This window comes from Anser cygnoides, chromosome 2 (assembly GCF_040182565.1).
Source record: "Anser cygnoides isolate HZ-2024a breed goose chromosome 2, Taihu_goose_T2T_genome, whole genome shotgun sequence".
NCBI classification, from domain to species: domain Eukaryota; kingdom Metazoa; phylum Chordata; class Aves; order Anseriformes; family Anatidae; genus Anser; species Anser cygnoides.
The window spans coordinates 147,256,540-147,274,021 of record NC_089874.1 but is presented as its reverse complement, the minus strand read 5'-3'; the positions used below and the strand labels follow the sequence as shown (position 1 = coordinate 147,274,021).

The 17,482-nt window shown below is 41.4% G+C and overlaps 1 protein-coding gene across 4 annotated transcripts in view; it reads left to right on the top strand.

The window, feature by feature from the left end:
• The first annotated feature begins 1,881 nt into the window (after positions 1-1,881).
• CSMD3 (CUB and Sushi multiple domains 3) overlaps positions 1,882-17,482 on the top strand; it is a 712,079-nt gene continuing 696,478 nt past the window's right edge. For 2 of the 4 annotated variants that reach the window (XM_066990673.1, XM_066990671.1), the window contains exon 1: positions 1,884-2,438. In XM_066990673.1, coding sequence (XP_066846774.1) covers positions 2,261-2,438 — 178 coding nt within the window. In that variant the 5' untranslated portion in view covers positions 1,884-2,260. Of the gene's footprint in view, positions 2,439-17,482 lie in introns of all 4 variants that reach the window. The other 2 variants (XM_066990669.1, XM_066990670.1) reach the window with 2 other exon arrangements.

The window sequence follows — 17,482 nt, the reverse complement described above, 5'->3', positions numbered from 1 at the left end:
TGCCAGCTACACACAGCCTTACAGTTACAGAGATGAGTTCAGCCAGCCATATGTGAGGCCAGACTCCATTAAATGCTGTTGGCCTCACTGAAACAGAGCATGGACATAAATAAAGGTGGAAGATATGTACTGTTCCCCGCAATACCCACAAGTGAACATACACACCGCTATGCAAATTTCCTCTTTCACTTCTGTGCTTTGAGAGTAGGGGATGAATCATGGCCCTTCCAGATTCCTCCAATCCTATTTTATGTGGTCCTGTTGCACTACTGCATATATATAAAATCCTTATACAGATATGTTCATACAAATTCACATCTGCACCTACCAATACATAAAGCCTCAAACAAGACCCATGTGCCTGTTGACAACTCCTAATCAGGGCATAACTTTCACACACACACACAGTACATGTACATACAAAAAATACACACTGTGCAATATGGGGAAATGCAAACCCCAGTATGGTCACAGACAAATATCCACGCTTCATGACTGTCTGCCAAACTTCCGAGTTCATATGTATGAGCTGGCACTTCACTTTAGGTATCTGTGCACTCATATGCATGCATATGTACACATATACACATACACACATAAATACTACACACATGCACACAGGTGCAAGACAAAGCATATGTGCACACAAAGGTACAAACATGTTGGCATGCATAAGACATGCACTCACACATATAAACATACACAAAAAATAAATGTATGCACGGATGCATGCACACATACACATGGATATACGTAGACGCATACTGGCATGCACATGCACATACAAAACACATGCTCGCACTCACGCATACAGAAACACACAAGGACACAAGTGCACATTCAAACGCAGTCATACATACATACGCGCACCAATACAGATGCACACAGAAATACAAATGCATGCACACACATACACACACGCACTGACAGGCACACGCGCACACCCACACACACTCAGCACGACAGCACATACATCACACAAACACACCCACACAGGAACACATGCAAACACTCACGGGCGCATAGGCAGGCACCCAAACACACACTCACCCCCACGAAGAAAAAAGAAAAAAAAAAAAAAAAGGCTTTCACAGAAGCACAAGCAGGCACACGACAAATACACATGCACACACACAGCATGTACGCCCACGCACCTGGAACACCTCCGCACAGCCACCCGCATGCACACCTCCGTACGCACCCCCCGCACCGCGGGCTTGGCTTGCCCGCCCCCTCCGCCCGATCCCCACCGCGGAGGACACCGCCGCCCCGCGCATTTTGTGCGGCATTTGCGCCCGGCAGCCGAGGGAAGCCGAACTCCCGCAGCCCCCCCGCCCTTCCCCGGGGCTCTACCCCCCCAAAACCCGCCGCGCATCGCCGCGGCCCCCCCGAGCAGCGCCGCTAGGTGGCACTATCGCTCTTCCTGGCAGAGTCGCGGCCGCACCGCCCCCGGCCCCCCGCTCCCGGCCCGGCTCGGCTCGGCTCGGCTCGGCTCGGCCCCCGCGGGGCTGCCGCCCCGCCTGCTCCGCCTGCGGTGGCAAAGGGTGTCCCCCCCTCCGGGCCGCAGCCCCATCCTTCGGGGAGCGGGGCTGGGCCCGCCGCCTCCCCCCGGAGACCCGCCTGTAATTAATGCGGAGCAATTAGTCCGCAAATCCCCTCGGAGCAGCACATGCTCCCGGGCGAGGTGTGTGCCCAAAGGCGTGCGTGTGGCGGTGAGAGGGGGTGTGTGGCGGTGGTGGCGGTCACAGCCCCGAGCACCGCACGGGTAATAATGGTAATAACGAGACACTGATTGCGGCGGAAGGGATGAGCCCCGCCGGTTCGGCTCCGGAGTCTGTAGAAACCTCGCCACAGCGTTATTTCCCGAGCCGTTTTCCTAGGCAGAATTGATCCTCTTGGGGGAACGGGGGAGCGGGGGAAAGAATCTCAATTGCAAATATTGTTTAGAGTTTATTCTAGAGAGCGTCTGTGCTTTAAGATGCCCTTCCGTGGCTCCTGGTGGATGCTGTAAGGAGCCAGGGTTGTGGTGGGTTTCGGCTGTGCAGGGAGTTGGGTTAGCGGGGGGGTGGGGGAAGGAAAAGACACGATCGAGAGTAGCTGAGACTTTGTGCCCCCGTTGGAGAGATGGTTGAGTCCTCGTCAAGGTTGCTGTGGTATCCCAGAAACACCATTCACTCCGAGCTGTGACCGCGCACCATCAACAGCAACAACTCCGCTGCGCCTGGCCAAGGAATAGGAATTAGGAGCTCTCAAGAATAATATGAAAGGGATCTGCAGAGGGGAAATCCGTGCAAAGGAATCGAAATTAGCAGACTTTTGGGAAAGGGGATGTACTAAATGTGGCCGGCTGGACTTCATCCTGGTGAAGAAAATGGAGATTAAAAGTGGATTTACATTTTGGAACCTCGTCTTTTTATTGATGGTTTCGTGTGTGAAAGGTAGGGTAGAATTTGAGGGGTATATTTTTAGGGGTCCCTTTGCTTTTGGTCAGGGCGTTGCAAGCTCTCGCCTAATACAAACGTATATTTAAAAATGTGTTAATATGTTATTTTATATTTTTTACCCTGGGTACTTTGCAATGGGAAGATATAAATGATCATGTAAGCGGGGAGGAAAGAAGGAGTTGAATCAGAGCTCTCTTCGGAGATAGGAAATGTATTTGCTTTGCCAGGCTTGGCGTTCAATGCAGTGACTGAGCTCGGGCTCAATAAATATTCTTGCAGTATGCTCAAACGGAGACGTGAGTTGGTTCATATAGCCTCTAACTAGTGTATATTCACGCAAATCCCATCGGGTGACTTTTTTAAGGTGATGATGTTCGTACTGTGGGGGGATTACCTACATTTCTCTTTTTTCTGTCGAGCAACTGGGCTCTTTGCGGGAATGCCTGTATCGATGCACTTATTAGTTTAACCCGTTGCGTGGGGAAAGTTACGGAGGACCCAGCGTGTGCGTAGCCCTCTCGCAGCCCGAAATGCGCTTCACGCTCAGCTGTTTGTATGCATGCAGGGCTCCCTGACTGTCGAAGAGGTACGTTAGCAATTCAGCCTTGAAGGCATGGTCTGCCGCTGTGTGCAAAGATCGACACCTTTTCTCAGCCCTCTCTTGGTCCCCTTTCCCTGCTAAGGTCTCCTGTGGTCTTTTTTTTTTTTTTTTTTTTTCCGTCCCTTTTTCGGGCCGGGGATATTTTACTTCATTCCTGATTCTGTCTTCATGAAAGGAGGGCAGAAAGGAAACCGCTAGTTAGCGGTATGAATACCTCGACTAAGTCTGTGCTTATCGACAGTTAAGGGAAATGATACGCACAGAGAAGAGAAGAAATACGTGGCTTGAATAACGTGCACCTCCAATATTACACAGGCATCGCTAAACGGTGAAGTGCTGATCCCATAACGCGTGCCTTCAGGGATCTATTCTGCAACTCCCCACAGTCGGCTGCCTACCCGAAATAATCTTCTCTTGTTTGTGGCCAGTGATTAATATCTGATTAATCACCCTTTTATCCTACTCCTCATCCTCATCCCTCCTCCCCGCCACACTCGCATTCTCCCAGAATATTTGATAGATATTATCGATCCTCTCCGAGTTTTTAGACTTACTTATCGCCTACAGAGATTGCCTGCACGGGTGGGAGGGAGGTGTGCTTGGGGTGGGGGGGGGGGGGCATTCAAAGGCGTGCCTTCCCAAGCTGGCTCTGCCTTGGATGAAACAGTTTATTGTACGGCTTTGCAGCTGCTTGTCCTCCCCATTTGCATCTCATGGAAAAGATAATTCGTTTTTCACGTGGGGGGGCGGGGGGGTCTCGAGAGGTTTTACGTTATCCTGACACGAGAGCCGAGGCGAAGGGGCTTGCCTGCGATGTTAATGAACATTTTAATTACAGGCAGCTTTCGCCTGTTTGTGTCTATTGAAGCAGTATGCACTCTGCGCTTGCCCCGCTCTTGAGGTCTAGCGATCTAGCCCAGCCCGGGGTTGTGGGGAGCATTTCTTTTCCTGGCTCCCCCTTGCCTTTAAGGCTTTCTCCGCGCCGGGTGCGATCATTTGCAAGTCATAGACTCGGCGCCTGCGAGGCGCGCAGTGCCGCTCCGCGGCGCACAGCGGGTGCGGTGCGGAGGCGCTGGGGTAATGGGTGGCTCCGGAGCTGCTGCCGAAGCAGCTGCTTTGTGAGCACGAGTCGCGGGGCGGCAGCATCCTACAGAATTAAAGGCTCGGGCGGTTCTCCTCGTGCTACGATGGCCGCGGGAGCCGTGCAAGTTTCCACAGCACCTGTTGAGAAGCCGCTTCCCTTGCCCTTGGAGGAAAGGAAAAAACTGGGGGTACCGAGGGCAAAAGCTGGAATGAAGCACCTAAAACATCAAAAAAAAATTAATTTGCAAAAATGGCCTTTTTTCTTCCTGCCCATACACAGTCCCAGAGAAATGCTGTGAAGCAGTCTACTCCCTAGTGTCAGGACTTCAGTTTCGCAGTTGCTGAGCCTCCCAGTTTCCATAGGTTTCCCTCATACTGGGGTTCTCTCAGGAACTGGGGGACTGCTAAGTAAGATTTCACATCCTGGACATGAGCTCCTCTAGGCTGCCAGGCTTCATAGAGCTGGCTTAGATTCACTGCAGCACTGCATCTATTTTAGGCATTTATATTTAGTTCTCTCCCCACTCCAGTGAATGAATACATTTTACCTTGATTTACATTCCCATTGTGTCAGCATGCACACCAGCTCCCAGAAACCTTGGCAGAGGCACACAATGAATGAATACTTGCCTATTTAAAACACTCCAGATGTGGGGAGCAAGGTGACTGCCTGGGTCCTACATCTGCCTTACCATTGTCTGGCAAGGCCCTTTCACCACACCCTACTAAAGCATGTTCTAGCACTTATCTTTGATTGCTTGATCACCTCTATTTCATAGTCCAGCACCACACTGTAATACCTAAACTGTTGCTCTTCCAGGCTACTTGCACAGCTTTACTTGGTATTTGCATCTCAGGTCCTTCCTAATTCTATCATCTTCCTGTCACCATTTCTATAGTTTTGATCCACAGCTTTTCCACTGTTCTGTGTTCCAGATGTTAAACTATACCTGGGAGATTATGTAGCCATGTTCACATCTTCCTTGTGTGTGTTCATTTAGACACAGAATTTCTTCACGGTTATCTGAAAATTCATGCCTTTCTGGAATACTGCAACGGCACTTGTGAGGGATTAGAAAAGGAAGAAGCAAGAAAGAGAAAATGGGAGGAAAGAAATCACCAGCTGCTGGAAAAGGGGCGATAATAAGAGATAATAAGGAATTATACCTCTTTAATTATACCTCTTTAATGAAAACCTTTAACTGCTTACACAATATCCCATTATGCCTTGGATCAATCTCCAACATAATCTTACTTGGAGAGACATGCAGTAAAAAAGCAAAGAAATGGCCCCTTTGAAAAATGAGAGAAGGCATGAAAACAACCAACCAAACAAACAAAACAACCCCTTAGCAAGTGCCAACCAGAGTCATTCGTGGCCAGCTGCAGGGAAAGATGGATGCTGCGCTCTTCCCAGCAGACACCTAGGAGAGTTTCTTCCCCTTCCCTTATCCCCCTTCCCCCAGAAGAAATAAAGAGTATTGTTTAGGCATAGGAGATACAAATCAAGCTTGGAGCAGCAGCAAACAAAAACCTTCACTGTCCAGGACAGTTCTTTTATTTGCAAAAATGAAACAAGCTGCTTTAGTGAGCTTTGCTTCCTGGGATTTAGGAGAGAAATCACTGATATTTGCACCCCTTCAGTTTGGCATCTCTCTTCACCAAATGAAATTTAAAAAATGCTTGTGACCTGCTTGCAGAAGCAAAACAGAAAGGAAACCAGGCAAAATGACCGCAAGACTCCTCAGTCTCTTCTGTGTAGTTGTCACTCCAAGACAGAGCAGAGAGATCTGCTCTTTTGTCTGTCTGGCTAAAATGAAGCTTTGCCTCTGCTGTTGTTTTTCCGTTCCCCTGTTGCAGTTGTGACAAGTGAAACAAGGGCAGCTTTCAAAATAAAAGGGAGATGAAGCAGTGAAATTTTAAATGGCTCGTTGACAGAAGACGTGATGAGAAAATGGACAGGATTTCTGAGTGATGGATACCTGGCATGTGGGAATATTTAGCAGACAAAGAGTATATTCTACTTGTTTCAACCACCTTTGCGGTCCCCCTTGTCCCCCATTCCCACCTCAACCCCGCTCTCTCAGAGATCATTTCAAGATCTGCCAACCACTCCCCACTGCTTCCTTGACAGCCGCTTGACTTCTGGGGTTACTGGTGGTTGGCCCTTCTCAGTGGGGCACGGACGAGGTGCCTGCCGTGTCCCCGAGGAGAATAACAGTAGGTTAATGTTCTCTGCTTTCCAGATGGTCGCTGCATCTCCGTGCATGTGTGTCTGCGTGTGTGTACAAGCATGCAGGGGAGCTGGGAGTCGCTGACAGGAGAAGAGGCAACGTCCCCCTTCCTTTCAACTCCTCAGCACACCCTCAGTTCCTCTGCGGTGCCTCTTTCCCACAAGCTCACGCACATCACACAGGGCTTCTGCTCAGAGGGCTGCGGGCAGCACCTCAGCGAGGATTTTTTTTTTTTTTTCCTATGCTGCACAGTTCCGCAGGGTTGCAGACAAAGTTAACCCACCCTCAGCCGCCGCCTTCCCCTTAATTGAGGGCTAAAACAAGGCTCCGCTCTACCCTCCGCCTAGCGCACGGCTCCTCCTCCCCTTCCCCGCGGTGGCAGCGAGGCACACGCAGCCCCCCGTAGCAGCAGGGACCGCCTGTCCCTCCCCTGCCCGCTGCCGTTAGGGACCCGCAAAGGCCACCGGAGGAACGTCGCCTGCAGTTGCCGCTTTTTCTCCGAGAGCAGCAGCAGTCGCAAGGCGGAGCAGGCAGCGAGCGGCGGCAGCTCCACCCGCGCCGCCACCGGCAGCAGCTCCGGCGGCGGCAGCAGCAGCGACACCGGCGGCGACAGCGACACCGGCAGCGGCCTCCGTTGTCGCCCGGGGAGACCGTCCATCCAGGGAGTCCGCTCCCTGACGCTTCTCTGTCGGAAAATGCCGCTTGGCTTTGCTCTCTTTAGCTCGATGACTGCCGCAAGCCTGTTGTTTGCAACTCTGAGACAGCGTTAGGGTTTCCTTTCTTTTTGTTTGCTTTTGGTATTGACACACAAAAACAGCCCCTCTCTCCCTGAGCTCAGTGAGCCCTTTCTTCGTGGGAGCAGGGTGGGAGCTCCAGGCAATCAATCAGGCTGAAGAGTTACGTGTTGTACCTTCAACTCAGTTATGAGCATTTCAGCTTGGAAGCACCAGCCCACAAGACCCAAGGAACTGTGTGAATGTGCTTTAAAATCCTTCCTTTTCCAAAACACAGCAGAAAGTTATAGTCTGTCTGGTTTTATTTGTTTGTTTTAAGTAGGAACAAACCCAGAAGGATGAATTACCCATGTACTTTAGTGTTCTTTACCTCCGACAGTGAATATTAGCAGCAGTTCAGGGAAAGATGAGAAGTACAGAGAGACTGGTACATCATCCCAGATATCAGCAGTCTACAGTTTGGGGTCCACCCGAGCTACAGAGTGCTTTTGGAACGTGAGGAAGAGACTTGAATTAACCTGTGCTCCACTCATTTACCTATTCTCTCTCTCCTTCATCCACTTTTTTTTTTTTTTATTAGCATTTGTACTTTCGTCCTTCACAAAGTTCTGTAACATAGTTCCATACTACTGCATTCCTATGCATCCTCCATCTTATACACTGTGTATCTGACTGAAAGCACTTAATAGTATAGAAGGTTACATTAAACTTGGCTGTATTATACCTAGTGTGTTTTATGGGTTACATAGATCAATACCCCAGATTTAAGATTTGTAATTATTGAATGCACATGGATCTAGTAAAAAGAGATAAAAGTGTAATGTTATTTAGAGATGTTTTAAAAGATTTTGAAATATCCTGTGAGGATGTTTCAGTTTGAGTGATTACAACACCCTTTCAGAGAAAAGGTTATGAAGAATAATGTAGCCTCGTATCCCTTACCCCCACCTTAAAAAAATAAAAAATAATAAAAAAAATGCCTTCGACACAATCTATCTTATTTTCAGAGGTATTGAATATTTCCAACTCCACCTGGCTCCAGTAATAGCCTGGGGAGCTAGTTAGCACTTCTGAAGCAAGGCCAAGTGAGTCCGATGTTATAATGCTGTGACAGAGAGGCAGAATGAATCAAAGGAAAATGTCTATAAAAAAACCTTACTGTTATATGTAAAATGTTAAATCTATAGAACCTCATAAATTAGATTTTTTCTTTAGACATAGGAAAGGCTTTATGATTTGCTGCAAAAACTATTTTGACTTGTCTCCTAACAGAAAACTTCCATTCTAACTCTGCAGGGTTGTGAAGTCTCAAACAATTTCTTAATTATGAGTATCATTCTGCTGTATTTCTAGATGTAATGATTAAGGTTGAAATGATAGAACAAAGTCTTTGTGAAAAATTAGTTTACCAGATTACTCTAACACAATTTCACAGGAAAGAAACATCAGGCAACAGACACTTTGGTACAAGGTGTTGTTTTTTCTTAGAATCCTGTAATTTAAGTCAGTTTTTACTACATGAGATATTTGAAGAAAGAATATTTAAGTAACAAATCAGACAGACATACATTAAAAGTTGTTATTGTAAGACTATAAAAATTATCATTATGACTGAATATTTTCATGCAAAGGTTTACTGCAAAATTCTCGTTCTTTTATAAGCCTTTCAAACATTGCCTTTCAAACAACTTCTCTGAGGAGCATTTCCTTCCTGGTGAAATTGTACAGTTTTTGTACAAAATAACACTTACCAAAGATTCAAAGGTGAATATTTAGAAACAATCCTGGACTTAAACAGAAAGGTGTGTGATATTTAATGTACAGGATGTCGTCTGTCTCTTAATATATATATATACACATATATATATATACTATTAGAAAATGTTGAATATATGCTTCCTAACATCCAGTTTTCTTTTGGGCAATGGAATGGACAAGGATATTAGACTGTGAGGAAGACTATTTAAAATAAACATGCACTCATAGAGACATGTCAAATTTTTGTAGATGTTTACATTTAGTTGTTTACTTTTGGGGAGAAGAGCATATGTATAGTTTCACTGCCTAGTTTTTATGGATCACATAAGTTTTACTATATCTCCATAATCCTGGCATTAGAACTGCTGAATAGCATGTAAATGTCAAAGAAGGAAATGGTAGAAATTCAATCATCTCCTTCACAGGGTCTGAAATATTAGGATGGTTATGATGATAGGTTTAGGCACATTGTTACTCATAGAGAGAGAGACTCAAAATCTTGGGGAAAGTCATGCAAGGGATTCCAGCGCAACTGCTGCTCTCATAGAATTGTCAAAGAGAAAGGAGGCAACCAGCACAGATGTATAAAGACAGACATTCCATTTTCCCTCGTGTTCCACAAAATGCTTCATATCATCATGTGTCATATTCATATTGTATCATAGAAATAAAGGTACAGAATAGTAAGGGTAGTTAACCAAAGAAAGATTTCACAGGGTGATGAATTCTCACCTCCTGAAGCCTGTAAATAACACAGATTATTTTTGCTATAGGACTAAAGGAATCTGGATGCTTAAGGCAGAAATGACTAAGTAATTGCTTGGATTATACATATGATTAATCATCACTTCTGACCTTGAATTGTATTTTATGTTTCACATATCTTCATCTCTTCTTAGTTTTATACCTATATGTATTGTGGCTTGTTGGATTTAATTCTCATGTAATTGTGTATACATGCAGATGTTCACATACTTATATCATATGCATATATGGAAATTATATCCATATATTTGTTTATCTTATGAATCAATTCAACAAAAACTAAAACATTGTTAGTTTACAAAAGTGCAGGTAACAACTTGAGGTGTATGTGCTTCCTAAGTAATCCATTACCTCTTAGAACCACAGAATATTAAAGTATCCTGAGATGGAAGGGACCCACAAGGATCATTGAGTCCAGCTCCTGGCTCCACACAGGATCACCCAAATATCAGACCATATTCTGAGAGCGTTGTCCAAATGCTTCTTGAACTCCATTAGGCTTGGTTCTGTGCTCACTTCCCTGAGGAGCCTGTTCCAGTGCCCAACCACCCTCTCAGTTAAGAACCTTTTCCTGGTACCCTACCCTACCTCCCCTGCCACAGATTCATGCCATTTCCTTGGGTCCTATCACTATCAGCAGAGAGCAGAGATCAGTGCCTGCCCCTCTGCTCCCCTTATGAGGAAGCTGTAGGCTGCGATGAGGTCACCCCTCAGTCTCTTCTTCTCTAGGCTGAACAAACCAAGTGACTTCGGCTGCTCCTCTACATCTTGCCCTCTAGATCCTTCACTGTCTTCCTAACCCTTCTTCGGGCACTAGTAGGTTTATGTCCTTTTTATACAGTGGTGCCCAAAACTTCACACGGTGCTCAAGGTGAGGTTGCACCAGTGCAAAGTAGAGTGGGACAATAACCTTCCTCGACCAGCTAGCTATGCCGTACCTGATGCACCTCAGGATATTGTTGGCCCTTTCGGCTGTCATGGCACACTGTTGACTCATATCCAACTTACTCTTCACCAGAAACCCCAGATCCATTTCTGGGAGGCTGCTCTCCAGACTCTTATTCCCCAGTCAGTACATATATCTAGGATTACCCTTTCCCAGGTGCAGAATTAAGGACTTGCTCTTGGTAACTTTCATATGGTTGGTGTTTGCCCAGCACTCTAATTTGTCAAGACCTTGCTGCGAAGCTTCTCAATGTTTGAGGGAGTCAACAGCTTCTCCTAATTTAGTATCACCTGCAAATTTACTAGGTATGTATTTGAGTCTTGCATCCAGATTATTTATGAAAACATTAAAGAGAACTGGCCCTAAAATGGAGCCCTGTGGAACCCAAATAGTGACTGGCCACCAGCCCGATGTAACCCCATTTACTATAACCCTTTTAGCTTGTCCCATCGGACAGTTGTTCTTCCATTATGTTATGTTTTTGTCAAGCTGTATGCTGTACATTTTGTCCAGAAGGATATTGTGAGAAACAGTATACTTAATCTTACTTTTTTTTGTATTCCCAGTCTCAGAAGTAAGTTATATCTGGTTGCACTAAAAAAATGAAAGAGCAAGTAGTGACATCTAGCAAATGTTAGGAGAAAAGCTTGATTAAAAGATTATTGGTGCTTTTGGTAACACTAGTTGCCAATCCTAGCACTGACAATTGTAATTAACTGACAATTATATACGGAAGCTGATTTAGGAAAGTTTTACCAAAATATAGTTGTTGTTGTTGTTTATAAAACTGTTTTTAGTAGAACCTTCAAAATCATCTTTCAAATATAGAAAAAAAAAAATCTGTGCTATTTTCTTTTACTTTAATACTGTTATTGTCATTTAAAGAGACTGGCATCACATCTCAAAGGTGGCTGTATTTCAGTAACTTAAAATGATACCTCTATGATCGTTATTTTCATATTGAACTGTGATCAAACACAGCTAGTGGATATGTGCAAGTGCAGTTTGGAGTCCTTAGTTAAAATGAACTACATAAATGCAGAGTACTTTTCTTGTTACAATGTACTTTTGAGATATAACTCTCAAATTACAAAACCTTTCCTCCACTATTTCAATCTGACCTACGAGAAATTCATAGTCTACTATATTTAGTTTCCTTGATTTCTGTGTAATTTTCTTTGAGAATTGAAGCTTGATCTAATTTAAACTATTTTTTTTTTCAGAAGTGTAAACTGAAAGTTGCATTTTTGCTTATGTATAGCAGTTTTGATGCAAAGGTGAATGAAAGTTATAAAATGGGTATAAAAGTAGTTTCTAAACTGCCTATTATTGAGCCCATTGAAACCATAGAATGTCTCAGGTTGGAAGGGACCTTAAAGATCATTTATTTCCAACCCTCCTGCCATGGTCAGGGACACCACCCACTAGTTTAGGTTGCTCAAAGTCTCATCTAACCTGGTCTTGAACACATCCAGGGAAATCAACAAGAGAGCCCAGAATATGAACTTTGAAAATAGATTTGCTTCTGCTTCTTTTTGTACTGAGTTTTGAATTACATTTTTATGTACATATACTTCATTTGACTTAGAAATACAAATTATAATGGAGGTCAGGTTCTTCACAATGCATTAGAAATTTACAAAAGAAATGTACTTTGGAAAACTCACATTGCATTATAAATATAAAGTTGCAAATGTAAATTGTTTACTATTCTGTTTAAAGGAAACAGGTTATATATATGCATACTATCAGGAAATGTTTTCTTTTTCTATATTTTATTAATCATCATGTCAGCACTTCTGGGGATCAGTTCACCAGATTCAATGTAATAGTACTATGCTGACAGTGTGTCAGCTGTAGTCCTTGAAGCCACAAAATACTCATGGTTTTTTGTCAGGAGACGAGCTGAATTACAGCCATTTTGCAACCTGTTTTCAGCATTCCTGATTACATTTTTGTTCTCCAGTAAAATATTTCTGAATCTGCAGAAGGCTGCTAATAGCTGCTGAGGAATAGGTAGGAACTGAAAAAAAAAATAGATTTCGGTTTAGAATGCTTTCAAATTTAATTACTAATGCAATTTGTTTTTACTTTTATTGGATTATCACATACACTAGATATGCAGTTACATTTGAAAATGCTAAATAAGCTAGCAAAATCAAGTAAGAAAACCAGGGAATAATTTCCTCATTTATTTTGTTGTATTTATCTACTGCTAGAATGTTCTTTTTAGTTTCCACCATCTCATAGTCTAAAAACATGTAACATATTGAACTGAAATTACAAGAACTAAAATAGTCTAGGGAAGAAAAAAAAAAAGTCCAAATCCTGACTGTTGGAAGGCCCACCTGATTAAACTAAGCTTGAGGAAGGAAAAAGGAGACTAGGTCTTCAGTCACCATACATACTCTGAAGTAAAAACTGCCTTTTTAATGGACCTCCAGATATGTGTGAATTAAACGGGAGCGTGTGGGAACACAGACACACACACAAGCATACATGCAAATGTGTGCACACCAGCAATTCTGATAGCCAGCATCTGTAGCTGTATATGCTATGAAGAAGAACCTATGCTTAATTCATGACTATGTTCATCCTGTGTATTTTCCCTTAAGCACACCTGTGCTCACCAATATTTCTCTGATGAATTTAATCTACTTCAGTCATATGACTACTGCTACCAATCTTAGCAATGCTTTGTGCATGACTTGGGATTTTTAATGAGCACAGTAAAAGAAGTAAGTATAATTCATAATGTGGAACTGAAAGGACAGGATGAAGATATTTTCACCAAAATATTTACATCAATATAGTGCATATCTAAATAGAGAATTTTCATCATTCTGTAGTGAAGTAGCACAATACAAGTTGTACTTTACCAAGTGAATGTTTTTGCAATACTCACAGCAATTATAGGACTATTGCTAAAATTACTAAGATTTTTACAGCATTCACATTATTTACAAAAAATATCTCTTTGGAAAATTGTCCTCTTACAACCAAAAGGAGTTCTCCAATAAGGAGAATTGACTGCTTATTGTTCAGTTTCTTGGAGTGATATTTCATTTGAAAACTAACACAAACATCATCACTTTCCCCTTTCCATATCACCATTCAGTGTATCTGCCACTTTTATTCAGAATTCTCCTTGAATGCTGCTCCTCTCTGTGACTGTGAGCTCTTTTAAAGGGGGGGAATCATTTTCCTCACACAATTCACATAGTTATTAGCTTCAGAGATTTTGATAATATCACCACTTTACCCTTTATTTCAATCTTGGCAACTCCTTCCTGGGAAAATGAAATACCTCTGACATTTGGGAGAACATTTCTTTAGAGGTTTTTATATATTCTATTTAATGAACTTTCATATATCATAAATTCAACCATGTTCTCCATATAGCAATTATAGACATCTTGTAAGAATGTGAATGTTATTATACTTCTTCAGAGGCCAAATATTCTACCCAAGTAGAGAAATTATTGAGAAAGTTTAATTTTCAACCACTTTATGTGAAAAGAAAAATATAATTGACACTAGATTAAAGTAGCATTATTATGTTTTTCATAGATACAGTGCTAGCAGTCTCATATCCTCTCATGCAAGGATAAGTTTCCTATGACAAATAGGTGAGATATATTTTATTAGCATTTTCATTGTTGGCAGTGGAAAGTTGCAACAATCAACCATATAAGACACAGTGATTTTTATAAACATCCTGACAAACTTATTCTTCTCCAAGCTATTTATCTGAAAGAGCAATGAGCATCAGAATCAATGTTTAATGTAGTACGAGTTCAACAACCTTAGTGACTCCTGCATTCCTGCCTACATCATTTTCATAAGTATATACTTCTAAAAATCCTAAATCTCTTTACTACTACAACTGCATATGTTTGAAATTTGTGTGAGTTTCTAAACTAATTTCAGCTAACTTTAAATTATTACCCACCAGAAAATATAAAAAAATCCCCACCCCCCACCCCCAATCCACCTAATCTCTATCTGTATATTTTCCACTACACTCAAATTTTAGCTTATCAGTTAGCTCCTGGAATTTTTCCCAGTTTATCTAGCTTCCCCTGCACTTCTGGGCTCCCTTTTCAAACTCTCTTCCCACTCCACAAGCATTACTGGAGAAGTTCCAAAAACATAAAGCCTGCAGTAGAATATAGAAAGTTCCCTTCAGTTTATATGTCATTTGTTAAGTCCTTTTGTGGCCCAAAGTAATAACAATCTAAGGTCAATCTGTTAGGAAATTGAATATCCTCCCAGCCTTGCAGTCATAGATTATTAACTTTTTTAGCATGTTCTTTGGAATTTAAATTGTCTGCAGGAAGGCAAGATTGGAAAAGTAGAGTATCGGTTACATTTTTTTTCACATTCTTTAGTTTATTCTCTTTGTACATGACTATTTCTTCATAAACAAAATAATGTAAGGGGTAAACCCTTTTACCTCAATTTAAAGGACCTTTGTATAACATGAATACAGTCATCAAAACCTAACAGTAACTTAAAGATAAAAACCTTGCTTGCATTGAAATAAACACCATAAAATCGAATGGTTAGAACTGAGGTAGTTCTTAGTAAATTTTGGAAATCTAGAATGCATCTTCTCTATTTTTCAAACTCTAATGTATGTAATGAAACTGTTTCTGTAACATGGTAAGGGAAATTTTTCAGATCTAACATCGCTCTTACATTCTTTATTGATGTTATTGTTCTGGAATGGTCAGACTCTAGAGTGTATCTTAGCTACGTAAATACATAAATAAATAGAAAAGGCAAAAAATCACATATTGTGACACAGGGCCAGAATTCTAGGGATTCTGCTACCTGCTTGTTTCAAGATTAATTCTGAACATTTCAGTGAAATCAAGAGAGTCTGCTATATATCTGACTTGTGGAAGTTACTCTTCCAAATTGCTCTCTTTGGGGCCTCTTGTACCAGTCATCTTAAAATGCATTGGCAGCTGAGTTAACACAAAAGTCTCATGTAAAGAGTCAGAGAATCCCACTGATATCAGCTAAGGAGAGAATCTTTTTAGTAGAAACTCTGTCATTATTAAGAAGTCATGCTTGTTAGAATTTCGTGTAAATTTAAGGTAACTATATGGAAATGGATCATTTATTTTAAAATGTAGTGTACATCACAATTAACATTGAATCATTACTGAGGAATCTGCAGAGTTACTTCTGAATGTATTGCTGTACTTTAATGTTATCTGGGGTATGTTTTGTGAAGTACTTTTTCTTCATGGTAATGACTGAATATCCTTTGAGGAAACCTGTTTGGATATATTTAGCTGATCAATCATTTTCTCCTTATCTGTTTCTTCCATGCTTTATTTGCACAAAGTTTATATGCACCATGTCTTTTATACCACACATTCTTGTGCTTTTATTTCACAGGTTGCTTGGGGCTATGTTCCCATTCTTTGACAGGCACATTTGGATCACTGCACATTTTTTTAGGAGTTGTGTCATTTTTCGTGATTGCTCATCTCTTATCAGTATCTTATATATGCCCATTATCATTCATATTTTGCAAACTTGGTTTGTTATTTCCTACTAAATTAATAATATTTTTCTACTTCATGTTTCTGTTAGTGGTTCAATTTCTCCTTTTAGCTGAACAGAGCTCATAGTTATAACACACAAACCCTCCTTTCAATACAGAGGAGTTTATTTAGGATATGACAACTACATAATTTCTGGTACCATACATGAGACTAAACTTATGAAACTGAAAATCTGTATCAGTTGATCTGTAACAGTAACTCCATCAGATTCTTTTCGGCCATACACTCATGGAACTAGAGTCAGTGGATTAAGCTACTGACCCTCTTCAAAACCTTACAGGCTTTGGTCCTTTCCTGCTCACTATCATATGATGGGAGTTTAAGTGAATTCTAAAACAAATTGTCTCAGATTTTAAGATTACAATCAGGTTTTATTATGGTGTTAGAATACTACTGTAACTCATTAGTAATTTATAAAGATGGCAGGAGAAAGACCAGAGCTGCAAAATGAGAAGAAATTCTAAATTCCATTTTACAACCTAAAGTAAATAATTTCAAAACTTTAGAAGACGAGTCTACATTTTATTAAGAAATTCCTTTATTTATTTATTTATTTATTTATCTAACTGTGATCTGTTCTAGAAGTTGGCAGAAACATAGGAGAAACCCTCAGAGTTTAAAGTTTCTGGCTGATCTCTAAATCAAAAGCAGCTGAGCAGATTTAAATATTTTGTATAAACAAATTTGCATCCAGGCAGCTAATCTGCATACCAGCTTTCAGTTTGACATTTTCTAAAATAATGGAAAAATGCTAAGCCCTTAATGCTAAATGGATTTCATAATGGAAATGCTGACAGACCCGTAATTACCTGTATTGTGATTCTGCTGAAAGCTTCTTTATCTGTCTAATCTTTCACAGTGGAGTTAAATATACAAATTCTTGAAAGGAGGAAAAAAGGAATTTTATGTTGGAAATGCTAAACTGTACCAATTCTGTATTCTCTTCTAGACATTCACGTATGGAGGCAGAAGTGACAAGAAATTATTAAAAAAAAAAAAAAAAAAAAAGCAGCCCTTTCTGTAGCACTGTAAAATCAACTAGTTGTGTTTAAAAGTTTAACTTAACATCAAATTTTCAGTCTTTTTGATTCACCTTTCTGATAAGGTATGGGTAAACAGATCCATGTAGATCATTTTTAATTTAGCAATAAAGAATTAATTATTGAATAAATTTCTTACTGACATGGAATGGCAAAACAAAAAACAAACAAAAAAAAACAAGCAAAACCCACTCAACAACAAATATATAAAATAATATTTCTCTGCCAAAATACTAAATACTAGGTGTAAATACTAAATACAAAATACTAGGTGGTCCAGACATGCAGCAGAAGT